Raw genomic sequence first — 13,854 nt, 5'->3', positions numbered from 1 at the left:
TAAACAAAGTGCTCATATACCTAGATTGATACAAATAGGTATCAAAAGGAACTGGCATAACTTTTGAACTCAGACTACACCAACGTCCAACCTGAATTGCGCTGGATGCAACCTCATTCCCATCCCATCTGCCCTTTCACTGGTCAGGAGAGACATCAGCATCTCCCATTCTGCTGCCCCTCTAGCCCGCTGCCTTCTCTTTTCCAAGATGAACAAAGCAGCAGTTCCTTGTCCTTCTCATATTATGGTGCTCAAAACAGAGCAGAGTGGGACAAGCCCCTCCCTTGCCCTTGCCCAGATGCATCCCAGGACACAGCTGGCCCTCCCCAAACTGCTGCAGTATGGGTCACTCCTCCCTGGGGTTGAAGTCCCTCAAGGAAAGGCTACTGGCTGCCAGGGCACTGCTGACTCCTTTTCAACTTGCCATTAACTCAAATCCTCAGATATCCTTCTGCAGGGCTGCTCTTCAGCCTCTTGTCCCCCAGTTTGTATGCATTATTATCTCATTTCATTTGGAGAATCCAGCTCTTTGCTCTTTATTAAATTTCATACATCTGGTGATTATCCTGCTCCATAGTCTAATCAGATCTGTAAGGTCTCTCTACCCTTGAGGGAGCTCACAGCTCTTCCTAGATTAGTTGCAACAGCAAATTTACTTACTGTGCATTTGATTCATATGTCCACACTTAGGAAAACATTATATATTGCATTTTATACAAAGCATACTGTCTTAAGCATTGAAAAGGCTTATGTGAAACATATAGGCTCATACTTTCCCAGCTGAAGAAAGCAGGAAATCACACACAAAAGATTTCATGATTTAAGAACCTTCTCTGTATCTTGTAGTAAAATCTTAAACTTATCCAACCATCCTGATAATACCTTGAAGAAATCTTCTTGGTTTATAATTTCTTAAAATAAGAATGTTTCAAGATGGAAAGTAAATAGTGTGCAAGCCACCTGGAAATGACGAGTAATTATGGACAGAGAAAAATCACACAAAAATCTCGTCAGAGGACACCACCCCAGAGCATTGGATCAATTCTGCAGAGGTTTAACAGTTAACAGTTTGAAATACCATCATCAGTAGTACCATGAAACAAGATACCTGTATCAAACAGAAGTCTATTCTGAAACTATGAAGCAGTCCACTCATACTGGGTCTATTGAGACTGAAGTTTTTCAGCTGGCTTACATATTAAAAGATTGCTCCTGGCTCTTACTGGTCAACACAAAAAATAAAAATGTTTTCTGCCTCTTCAGTCACATGGATTTCTCATGCTTGGACCCCTTCATGGTATCACAGGGTGCCTGCTCCATTATCCTATCAATGCACTGAACTAATATATTCAGACTTGATCAGGAACTACATATTCTTGTACAAGCTGTGCCTCAAATTACAGTAGTGAAGGAAAAAAGTCACAAAGCCCTAACATACAGTAATAGATATGCTGTGATAGCCTTAATACTGTAAAACTTGTAAAAGTATCTTTAAACACTATTCTTTTTTCAATCTTCCAAGATTCTTCTCCACATTCCATCTTCTGTCTTCAGAAATTCAAGTTATAAAAGAAATCTAGCCTCTCTCCCAGTTTATTTCTCATTAAACTTGGGCTATCTTCTATCTTCAAGGAGTTTTACATCAGCAGATCACCTCACATTTTTTACTAGCCTATTAATATTTAATTCAAATGGAGATAAAATTTTCCATACACAGCTACTTAGTTACACATTTCACAATTACTTGTCTTTATTTTTTTAAGTGATAAAAAAGCTTGAAATAAACTTCAGTTCAGTTAATGTATGGGTCAGTTACTGGCCTCTGTGGTGGCATATTCTTTTCCAAATTTTTGAAAGTATGTTAGAACAGCTCTAAGAACTGTTTTTCAGAAGTAGTTGGAAATGGTACTGATGGTGTTACACCTATCAACAACGGCTGTACATAACTCACAGCTGCAATTTCCAACAGTTAAGACCACCATATACAAAACCATTATTATTTTCTAATGAGTGTCTGCAAATGCAATGAGAACCAATTCAGCTACTTAAATTAGATACAAGCTGAGTAAGGCCAAGGAAGCTTGCTCCATCAACCACATGGTATTGGACATATCAGAAATCAAAACTGTTCTAAAACTTAATACCAGTCGTATGATTGCTTTACAGATAGTTTTCCTGTAAATAGAGCCTCATAATCTTGGAGGCATGGGTGAAAGAAGCCTATATAAAATTTTTGAGAAAATTTGTGGCTGGTTTTATATTTCCATCAGAAAATTTGTTTGGAAACATAAATAATCTGCTCCATTTTATTTTTTTCTGCAGGAAAACATCAAGGTTCACCTGGACATAAAGAAGAGTTTAAAGATTGATTGCATTTCCAATGATTTTAACTTGCTTAAACAGTTCCAGTATCTGTGCATAAAGGATAACACCTCTTCAGAGTGGCTCAAAGCCTATAAAGATGCTACAGGTTTGAATTCTAGGATGTCAGGAAGACAGTCTATACTTCTGAAAGATTTCAATTATGTGTAGTTTAACGTTGATGTTCCCCTCTATATATGGAAACAGCATACTTTGCCTTCTATCATTTACGGTTCTCTTACCTGCAGTCTACAACCAAGTTATTCTTTACTATGTCTCCAAATTCCTCAACTAAGCAGTTCCAAGAATTAGTGTTGTATTTCCATTTCAGTTTTATCTTTACATATAAGCAGAAAAAGTTAGGTACATCAGGAAGCAAAATAAAAACTTACATTTATTATAAATACAATCTATTTCCTAGCTGTATGTGGCATGTGGGCAGCTGTAGGTGAAAATTATCTTGGGAGGCTGATTTGACCTCATCTGAACTATTATTAGTGCAGTAAGGTTTCAATATAACAGATCAGCTGGCAGAAATAAAGCAAATCTACAGCAGACTCCCTTCCCACCCTATCACTGTTGAAATGACGTCAAAGAAAAGTACTCCAATTTTGTTCAAATACCAAGAGGGTGAAGAATCAGGAAAAATTATTCCTCTTTCTCTGTAACCCATAACTCAGGCACTTTTAGGATACATTGTCACACCCACCAATACTGCTGTAGAAAGCTTATGACTTGAAATATATAAGGAATTAGCAAAAAATTACACATTAATTCTAAACTAGAATTTGAACATTTTGTCTACATTATTAAGATTATGGTGGAAACTGCAACACATTTAAAAAAGTGTATCTTCCAGGTCTTAAAGACTGTTCTAATTTTTATGGCACTAGCCAAAAACTAAACATAACTGCTCTATGTCGACTACATTAATGAAAGTACTACCCCACATTTCAGTAACAGCTGCTTCTGATGTCAGTGTTTCATTTTAGAGTTACAGAATATTTAGAATTTTCCCAAAGGCTTATCTCTGCTTCACTACAGGTCTGAATACTGACATCACACAGCAAGATCCTAAAGTCACTGAGCCACATCTGTTCACACAAGTTGAAGACAGATCTCACAAAAAATTAACTCAACAGTTGCAATCAGGAGTCTCAACAGCAAGAAGATGTTGCAATACCATGTTTTACATAATTATATTAATATCCCAAGTATCCTTAAATTGTATAGTGTTGGAGCATCACACTAAATGCTAGGAGCACTGTAAACACATTTTATTTTTCACTGAAGTTTACATGAACAAAACATGTTAATTCATTTGTTTAAATTCTCAACACAGAACGCAGTGGTTTGGCTTTTTATTGGTAAACAATAAATCATCTTCTCAATTAAAATCATGTTCTAACAATTCTGAGAAGTTCCACGGTGGCTTTATTTACTTACAATTTAATATCAGAAGAAAATATTAACATTCCAGGTTACTGTAGAAAAAAAGTGTATACCACGCTTAATGGCATACAAGACTTCTAACAAGCAAAAAATACCCTGTTTTACAAGTAATCTCCATTTTAAATAGGTTTTTATCTTATCACAGTTAGTACTCTCTCCCCATAGGCTATATATTGAGAATCTCTATATACAAAAAGATACAACAAATTGATACATTACTTATTGCAAGATATTAAGGACGCCATAAAATACACAAATTAAATTAGTTCCCCCCCACTTGCATACACTCTTGCTTCTTATTTCTCCCATGAAGCAGTCTCCTTCTCTGGTTCTAAGATTAAGTTCTTTCATTGAAAGGCACGTACTTCTCTACAATAGAAGAAACAGATGCATTAATCTGAATGCCCTGTTTCAAGGTGAATTTCGCCTACATTTTTAAAGATGACACATTATGAAAGAACCCAGAGAGACATGACATTCTATTATTAAATTTGACTGGAAAAACTCATAGTTACCATATTACTGTGAAGCGAAGTACCATAAACCTGCATTCATTTAACCTTTCCAAATAGAGAGAAAACTCATTTACAAAAATAAAAAGGGATTTACCATGATGAATATATTTTTGAACCCTCAAGGCTCCTGAGTTCCCACTGAAACTCTGGCAAGTCTTAGTAGCATTTCAGTTATGGAATACTATAAATAAATTGAGTAAATTCCTCTTCTTGTGCCTTGCAGCACTGAGCAAGTAGGTTCTATGTGAAGTCATTCAATGAGGATTGTAAACTAGTAGTGTGATATAATTTTGAAAAACAAAGATGTGATAACAGTATACTGTTCCTCCATTAGCACGTATGTAAAGTTGTATTCGAGAGACCAAAGGCTAGAATTTCATACTAGGGCATTTAATAGTAAGCTATTGAGCAAACTGGCTAAAACCTACTGTTTTGGTAAACTGTCCCAAACAGCAGCAGCACAGAGACTAGTAACATGGATGATGATGATAGTGGGAGTACACTTAAATTGTGTCTATGTTACACCTGAGGGCATTGGGGACCTTTTTTCATACAGCTCTGAAAGAAAACAGCAACCCTTGAAAGCAGTAATGTACCTGGACACGAGTATACTAACATTACCATGGTGATTTTAGGAGAGAAGCCAGTTTCTCTACCTAGTCCTGCAAAGGGTCTAACGTTAACAGCTAACCCAAAATAAGCCTACAGGGACTTCTAATATAGGCATACTATTTTGTAGAGTATTACCTTAAAAAAAGCTTAATATTTTCAAGCAAGAAAAATGAAAGCAGACTGGGTGCCAGTACAGTCTTTTAACAGGTCACAAAGAAATTAGGAAAAAAGACATCTTTTATATATAAAACAATACTTTTATATATAAACACCAAAACTTGACTACTTTGATGTCACTAACAAATATAAATTAACATGGAGATAAGAATTTCCTGTAACTGCTTTGTTTTTTGGTGCCTTCCGTTATAAGTTGCAAGGGAAATAAACTTAAGCACTAAATCAGCTCAACTGTTGAGTCTATGTAAAGTAAAACTGCAACTGTTCTTTACTTAACAAAGCACTAAACTCAAAAAAGTTTTGTTTACTAAAAGCCTCTCTTCCTTGTTCCCAGGTTCCAGGCCTGACTATATATATTTAAGCTACCTTAAAAAAACCCAATCAACCATACCTCTGTATTACTATAAATGTCAGAACAAAGTGTAATGACATCTCCCAAGAATATGTGAGTATCATTTTCATGATGTTGTCCTCAGCATCAAGTTGTCTTTGCTTACTTAGGCATTTTGTATTCCCTTTGGCCATTGTGCTTAAGCAGTAATGTGACGACTGATTACTAAGCTTCAGTTCAGATGCAAACAAGTTGAAACAAGGGTGTAATAAATTAACTTTATAAGGTCCTTTCCCAATCAAGATTAAAAAAATAAAATAATTCAAGTACTCTAGTTTTCAAACTATCCTCCCAGCAATGATGGATGTATCTTTGCAAAGTTTGGACACCATTTTATCAAGCTGCTCTACAGAGATTTGTGGAGTAAATTCACATTGTTCAGCACTGCTTTCATCCTACCCATGAACACTATTTCAAAGAAAAAGTAGCTCTTAAAATTTCGAGCTTCTCCCCATAAAAGAGAACACAGGAAGATATCAATATAAAAAAAAAGAGAAAATTCACCATCTTCACTAAATCTAACTGAAGTTCTTGTTTTCCTGAGTTCCCAGTATCAAAACAAGAACTGCAATAATTTAGGCACAAACTTTCAGAGCACTATTGAAACAACAGTTTAGATATTTTTACTATGAAGTACTTCAACAAATTTTTCTTCTCCTTCAAAATGAAGTGTTTAGGGAAACAGGAAGGCAGAAAAATCAGAAATAGGCCCTCTGAAAGTTATAATTGTGTAATACTGTTTGTTAATGATGACTACCTAGATTATCATTTTACTTCCTGCTAAAAAATATAGTTGATACTCTTGTAAATAAGCATTTATAAAGAGTATCACCTTAACTTGTCATCAAATACCTTAACGTTAACAAGTATGCTGAATTACAACAGAAGCTAAAAGATTTAAGGAAGACATTGAGGGAATTCTTGGATATAATGTGACAATTACCTATTATATTTTACATATGTGTGTGTGTATACATATATATATATATATATGTACTGGAACAAGACTAGTAACAAAGGGTAATGGTTAATGTCACATAATTCTAAAATGCAGAGGAATGCTAAGTACTAGCATTAAAATCACTAGATACTCTAGCTATTTTAATCTATTGTATGGGAGAGAAAAAAACAGGAGAGGCTTCGACTTATGAAAAAAATTAAATCAGAAAGATTCCCATTAAGGCGACAAAGTTAAAGAAGACTGAACATTTCTCTTCAAGTGCAAGAACTGCATGCAAATTTCCTCCTGATAAACTGTAGAACACCTGACTTACTACTCCAATACTTTTAATTCGAGACATCATGTATTGCATTTATCAAACTTGCCTGAGATTTGAATCCGATTCCACATTAAGCAGTGTGAATCAATTACTTGCTGTGACTGGAAGAACTCACCTGATCTCTTCTGATACTTGACAATAGTCAAGTAGCCCTTACTATGAACTATGACAATCCCATCAATTATTTTTACTGCATCTTCACACATATAATGTGATGGCATTACTCAATAAGGGAAAAATTTAAGTATAAATTGCATAAATTTAAATTTTAATTTATCATGTTTAAGGACACTAAGGAAACAGAATGAATGTTCAAAAAAAATTTGGGTTTGGAAGTTCAAACAAAATGCAACAAAATTTTCCTGTATCTACAAAGTTTCCGAGAATAGCTTAAGAATATGAATCTTTCAGTGCAGCAGTACCAAATGTAAAATCTGGTGCAGGATCATCATCAACTAACTGCTGACTACTTTAGCCATAAGAAAGCATAATGAAGCAAAGCTGCTTGAAGCACAACTCATAGGTGAAAATACACAGGAAAAACTGAGGAGCATTTAAATTAGGGAAAAAAAAAAGAAAAGAGAAAGATAAAAGCTAGTTGTTGACTTAACATTAACTTCAATGACACTATTTGTAACAAAAATATCCTACCTTCCTCTTCATTTCTCTGGAACTCACATGTTGAAGACAAATGGTGTTTATCTTCTTGCCCACTAAATTCTTGCCCATTTAAAATTCAAGTCATCTTGACATCCCTTCTCCAACTATGCATATGAAACACAGTAGTGAGCTTTCTCAGAGAAACTGCTCATCACCCACATACCTTCACTTCTACGGCTAGAAGTACATTCAGGTTCTAAATACAAACCTTCGAGGATGGCTGGCATCGAATATTGTTGTATCATCATCATCATCATCTTGTTCTAATGGGGTCAGCTCCATGTTTTCTATGTTCATATCCAAAACTCCGTATCTTCGGGTTTTTCTATTTTGCCTTCTGAGCCTGAAAAGTATTTTAGAACATTCAAGTAATGTAAATCTTTTGCTACTTTCTGATCCAATAATGTAAAATACTGTTATATTGATAATTAGTGTAAGTTTTCTAAAACCTATGATAAGCGTAGACTCTTAGCTCTATGAAATTCAGAGGTCAGACAATTTTAAGTGTCAACAGTTTACATGAAATTATTAAGTCCACTAAGAGTGTCATCTGTAGTTTTGTACAGGATTAATGTAGTGAATATAAAATGGCACTTAGCATCTAAATATAAGAGCCACATAAAAAAATATGCAAAAGCATACTTCAAACATACTTCTACTAAGAAAAAAAATGCCTTGCTACATATTCTCTATGTGTCTTACACACCTGTAAATAATAGCAGATAAAATCAGGTAGAAACCAAACACAGCTATACAGCAAAGCTATAACTTGTAACACAAGTAATGGCTGACACTAGAAATTTTTATTATAATTTGTGAAGTTTTTTATAGATATCAAGTTTTAAAAATTGTCTATAATTACACTTTAAATAAGACAGATCTTGTAGAGTCAATGTCTTGTCTGCTTCACAAAGTATGGAAGGACGAGGCAGTAACTCATGTTTCAGGATTAAGGCACAGTGCTTATCATAGACAAGCAGACTCTGTGCATCTGCTTTTCTCACTCTCCACAGTTTTGCTGCATGGGCCTGGGTCCCATGTGCATCAGCCACACAATGAACCATACCATTTGACTTTCAAGAACTACTCTTTAACTCATGGAACAAGCCTTGCTCAAGTTCTGGAACTCAGACCAGTAGCCACTCACCAAACACTGTGCAAAGACATCTGTTTACAGAATGCTGACAGAGTCCTTTTCAGTAACTGGCTAACAACTACATGAAAGCTATAGGACTAAAAAAAAGGGAAATAATTTGTGTCTAGGGACTTAGTGCTAAATACAAAGGTGGTAACAGGTAACATTTAGAAAATCCAGAATCTGCAACCCCAAGCTAGGTGCCTACCAAACATGTTTACAACATTCAGGAACTTCAACATAGAGTATTTCTAAGCAAATATAAAAAAATTACTAATATATTACAATATTATAGTATTGTTGTAATACTACATATAATACATTATATTATTGTATACTGTGCATAGTGACTTCTCTGTCCCACATTTAGGCACCATTTTACCTATCTTGTAAGAGATATCAAATACAATACTGAGATTCTCAGCTTCCAATCCTGTCCTGAAACTCCAGTGTACTTACACAATTTGTTTAAACACCTACCTTGAAAGAACACACAACAGCATTCAGTCTTTTCACTATACTCCAAAGTATAAAATATATCTCCTTTTGGAACTGAGAAGTAATTGTAACCTTGTAAGAATGGGAAAGAGATAAAGTACATACCATTCTTCAAAGTTCCCAAATTTCTAATGTTATAAGAAATAATCAACATAGCCATTTCCTCCACTCTCAATTGACATGAAAATGCAGCAACCGTTATCCCAGGCATTTAACTGCTTTAGACCAGAACAAAATACCCAGCTTTTTCATTTAAAGTTGACTACTACCAAAACCAAAAATTTCACCTTTCAGTTCGAGACAAAGTCCCTTCCATGTTCTTCATTTATTTCATCTGTTCTTTATTCCTCAACATAGAAAGAAGTTGTACACTACAAAGCACCAAGTAGAATAAAATTCTAAAACTTTTGAGATGACAGTATGATGAAAAATAGAGTTGTTCCTTATATATTGTGCCTTTTGGTTTTCACTAAAGTAGAAGTTAAGCAATTGGAACTAGGACAAGCATTGTGGATATCCTAGCAGATAAGAAACTATTTTAAACACACACACAAAAAAAGAAATTAGGAAGAGGTAGTACATGCTACTCAGTCAGTATTTCTGTCGATCTCACTTTACATTTTACTTTTTTCCCTTAATGGGTTAAAATGGAAAGTGAGTAGCTACTGTGATTTTAGAGTGACCTAAGACAATCGTAGCAAATGTCTAGAAACATTTTATTTGCAGAAAATGCAAATAAAACTTATCACAAAGCTGGCACAGATTTTAGATTCAAGCAAATCCTGTTGAAAAGAGATACACTAATTACTTGAGACTCAAACCCTTCTCTATCTAAGAAGTAGTTTAAAAACTACAGCAACAGGAATACTGGAGATGCTTATGCAACATGCATGTATGCTCACAGCCATGACTCTAAAGCAATGTCCTGAGTGTTAACAAAAGACCTTCTACTCTGTGACTGTCATCTGTTCAGTTGGAAGGGACCTACAATTACTATCAAGTCAACTGCCTGATCAACCCAAAATTTAAAGCATGATACCATGGGTATTGTCCAAATGCATCTTAAACACTGATCCATCCCCTTTCTAAGAAGCTTGTTCCGGTCACTGACCACCCTGCCAGTAAAAAAAATGCTTCCTAACGTCCAATTTATACCTCTCTTGGTCCAACTATGAATCATTCCCATGCATCCTATAGCTGGATCTCAGCAAGAAAGGATAAGCATCTCCTTCCTCAGGGACCAATGGAACCTCAGGGAGCAATGAGGTTACCCCTCAGGCCTTTTCTACTCCAAAGTAGACCAACTCAATTCTCAGCCGCTCCTCAACAGGACAGGCCTTCCAACTCTTCAATCAGCTTGGTTCCCCAGTCTGGTTGTATTCATGTGCTTTAGTGTGCTTCTTACTGCACACTGTTACTCACAAGGCGGCCATGACAATGTTGAATAAAGTTGGACAATCTCCTCTCTTGATTGTTTGGCTGTGCTTTCTGAGAACCACCTAAGGGTGAAGTTGTCCTCTTGGCTGCCAGGGCACATGTTGGCTCATACTGAGCTTGCTGTCAACCAGCACCCTGAGATCCCTCTATGCATGGCTGCTCTGCAGCTGCTTCTCTCCCACATAAAACTAGTGTCCTGTGTTTGTTCTTTTTATACGTCCTGCCACTGGTGATTGCCCAATGCGCCAATCTATCTAGATCCCTATGCAAGGCCTCTCCCACCTTGCAAGAGCCTACTGCACCTCCCAGTTTGGTGTCATCCGCAAAGTTGCTAATGGCCAATTCAACTCCTGTCTCCAGATAAGAGCACTGAGCAAAGCTCGCCCTAGAACTGAGCCCTGAGGAGCTACACTGGTAACTGGGCACCAGCCTGATGCACTCCTCCTCACTACAACCCTATGAGCCCTGTCATTCAACTGTCTCTTCTACCAGTGCACCACAAATTTACTCACCCCACAGCTGCAGAGCTTGTCCAGAAGGATACTGTGAAGAACAGCACCAAAAGCCTTACTAGAATCCAGAAACGCTACACTCACTTTCTTCCCTTCATCCACTGGGCTGGCAGCTTGATAGAAAGTTTGCAAAAAGTTTTTATGTCTTACAACAAGATCTGTCTTCATGCCAAGGAAACCTATCCAAAAAAATGGGTCATTTGCACTTAATCCTTGTATTTCTTATACAACCACTGCAAGAACATTTCAGCTACAAGTTCAAATTCAAAAACATACACTTTACCTATTCCAAAGTTCAGAAGCAAGATGCCACAGAATTACAGAATAATGTTAATAAAGTAAAGCTTCCAGTTTACAGTAGTACCCTAGAAGGCAGCACTCCAGTTGCAAATGCAGAACAGCATCCTACTGTCAAAACCAGAATATCAAGTAACTACCACTTATCCAGAAAATAATGGCAATAGATGATCATTTTCCTCTCCAGCTCCTGCAATGACAGACTTTTATGTATTTATATATTTGGCCTTTCCATAGTACTACTCACATCTCCAAATCCAACAGGCTGGTGTTACAAGACACACTAACACCGGTAAGTGCCCTCAAGGCTTTTCAAGAGTGATTTGCAAGATGCATGGAACAATCAAAATATCCTAGTTTACTTGGACTGCATATCTTAGTACATGACATACACAAAACAGTCCTTCAACTGCCTTTCTAAACTAAATGATGCAGATATTAGACACAATGGCTATATCTAAATGTAATGAAAAGTACATGGAGAACTTGCTCCATAACTGAGGTGCTTTATGCATAATCATACATTTGGGCATTGCTCTGAAGAATTCAAGTTATTAAAGCATGAGAGAGAGAAGTTAAACTACCAGGACAAAAAAAATACAGGGACAAACACTGTGCAAATCACATCAAGCTACGTGGAGAGTATTTTCCATGAGAAATGGAAAGGCAGCTAAGTGGTAGCAAGATTCATAAGCTTTCTTTAAAAGACACAAAATAGGTTAATTTAACTGTGAAAGAAAGCCTAGAAGAAAAATGTTTACTGACAAAGTAGGGGAGGACAACTTTGGTAGTTTAGCGATACAGAAGTTTGCAAACTGGTCAAAAATCACTCTAAGAACAAACAAAATAAATTCATGTGGGCTGATGGATGCCAGCAGTGACAAGTCCACCCGGAGGGCACAGGACGGAGACGGGAAAGGTCCAACAATGATGCGCGATTCTCGGTGACGTGGCCGGAGCAGACCGAGCTGCTCCCCGCCCACACCGGGGAGGCGGTACCGGGAGCTTCCCAGTGCAGTCGGGCGCTACTGACCGGCACCTCAGGAGGCGCGGGGCCGACACGCTCCGCAGGCCCGGCCGCGTAACGGCGGCCCCCGCACCCACACGCCCGCTCACCGCCCTCACCGCACGGTCCAGATCACGAAGTAGACGATGAGGGCGGCGCTGGCCAGAACCAGCACAGACAGGGCGCGCTGGGTCATGGGCTGGCCCTGCTCGGGCGGCGCCGACACCTCGGTCAGGCGGCTGCTGCTGCTACTACTGTTGCTGCTGCTCCGCGTGGAGGCCCCGCCGCCGGCCTCCGTTGGGCGTGGGGAAGCGGTGGCGGCGTCCCGAGGGCGAGGGGCCGCAGCCTCCGCGCAGCGGGCGGCCTCCAGCAGCACCAGCAACACCAGCAGCGGCCCCACCAAGAGCCGCGGCAGCGCCGGCGACCGCATCTCCCCCTGCCTCCCGCCTAGTACGGCCGCGCAGTGCGGCTGGGCCCCGCCGCCGTCAGAGAGGCCGCCGGAAGCGGAAGCTTCTCCACTCCCTCTCCGTGTCGCCACATTTCTTTCGTGGGCCTCCCCCGTTTTTCTCTGGATAGTCAGTAGCGCTTGGGCGCGAGTGAGGGGCTACTTCGAATGTAACAAATTTAAGGCGGGATAGTTTTTTTTTTTTTAACCAGTCCTCTGTTTTAGCCTGATTCTATGTACAAAAGAACCGAAATTTTATAACTGACTTTAGTGAAAGCAGAAATGTTAAAGAAACTTCCCAGTGTGACCATTTATGAGACTCACTGGCAGCCACTTCCCAATGCCGCCTTCAGATGGGCGGCTCCAGTGACCCGATGTGTCCTCGCTTATCTCCCAACATACCCCACTCACGCAATCAGACTGGATTTCCCACAGCAGTCTCAGATGTCTTGTTTGTTGATGGTGCAGGACCTGGTCCTCCGATGCTACCGAGCTACCTGCAGCAGACACATTCCTCAACAATCAAGCAAAAGAGTGGTTTGGAAAGTGTCCTGAAAACTCTAATTTTTGCTTCAGCTGTGGTTCAGTGGTGGAAAGATCAGGAAAGGTTTAGACGGACCACAACTGAAGGTGATGGAGCAGTCTGTATTACAAAGCCAATGAACATGGATGACAAGACCCTGACTTAGGGTAATGCTACAGAGTAACTCTCCATGAATTTTATTCCTCTTGTGTCTCATTGTTCCTCAACTAAACGCTGTCCCAATAGAATAGAATCCTTTAGCTGCTAGAATGCATTATAAGATTATTTTATTGGTTTGGTTGGTTGGTTGGTTGGTTGGTTTGTTACTGTATACTTCCGCAAAGATTTCAGGGGTATAGTGTGCCTACAGAATGAGAACTCCATATTGGTGGTCAGCTCTTTGACATTTGTCACTCTGTGGAAGGGAATGTATAAAGTGCCAGAGTAGCAAAGAAGCCTTGTGCAGATATATATCTGCAGTTGAAGTAACGGGCAACAACCAGATTTTGTTCAGAAGCAGAGTCATTATCCCAGTGGCCTTAAACTTAACAGT

The 13,854-nt window shown here is 38.5% G+C and overlaps 1 protein-coding gene across 2 annotated transcripts; it reads right to left on the bottom strand.

The window, feature by feature from the left end:
• Window positions 1-3,617: 3,617 nt before the first annotated feature.
• FAM174A (family with sequence similarity 174 member A) lies at window positions 3,618-12,799 on the bottom strand. 2 transcript variants are annotated; one of them, XR_004982090.1, is made up of 4 exons: window positions 12,453-12,799; window positions 7,657-7,791; window positions 7,440-7,552; window positions 3,618-4,182 (listed from the first exon to the last, which is right to left on the bottom strand). XR_004982090.1 is itself a non-coding variant. In XM_036403556.1 (3 exons), the coding sequence occupies exons 1-3, from the start codon at window positions 12,761-12,763 to the stop codon at window positions 4,161-4,163; spliced, it is 468 nt and encodes a 155-aa protein (XP_036259449.1). In that variant the 5' UTR covers window positions 12,764-12,799; the 3' UTR covers window positions 3,618-4,160. The 2 variants fall into 2 exon arrangements, 1 of the variants encoding a protein (XP_036259449.1); XM_036403556.1 differs by lacking the exon at window positions 7,440-7,552.
• Between the last annotated feature and the right edge of the window lie 1,055 nt (window positions 12,800-13,854).

This window comes from Molothrus ater, assembly GCF_012460135.2.
Source record: "Molothrus ater isolate BHLD 08-10-18 breed brown headed cowbird chromosome Z unlocalized genomic scaffold, BPBGC_Mater_1.1 matZ_random_MA35, whole genome shotgun sequence".
Classification (NCBI taxonomy): domain Eukaryota; kingdom Metazoa; phylum Chordata; class Aves; order Passeriformes; family Icteridae; genus Molothrus; species Molothrus ater.
The sequence above is the reverse complement of the archived record's forward strand: the minus strand, read 5'-3'. Positions and strand labels throughout refer to the sequence as shown.

What these genes read in the sequence shown, in the direction of transcription:
- FAM174A (XM_036403556.1), bottom strand. Translation starts at nt 12,763, where the DNA reads ATGCGGTCGCCGGCGCTGCCGCGGCTCTTGGTGGGGCCGCTGCTGGTG. An exon ending in TTCGTGATCTGGACCGTGCG is followed by an intron (nt 7,792 to 12,452) that starts GTGAGGGCGGTG and finishes AATACTTTTCAG; the next exon opens with GCTCAGAAGGCAAAATAGAA. An exon ending in GATGCCAGCCATCCTCGAAG is followed by an intron (nt 4,183 to 7,656) that starts GTTTGTATTTAG and finishes CTTCTATTGTAG; the next exon opens with AGAAGTACGTGCCTTTCAAT.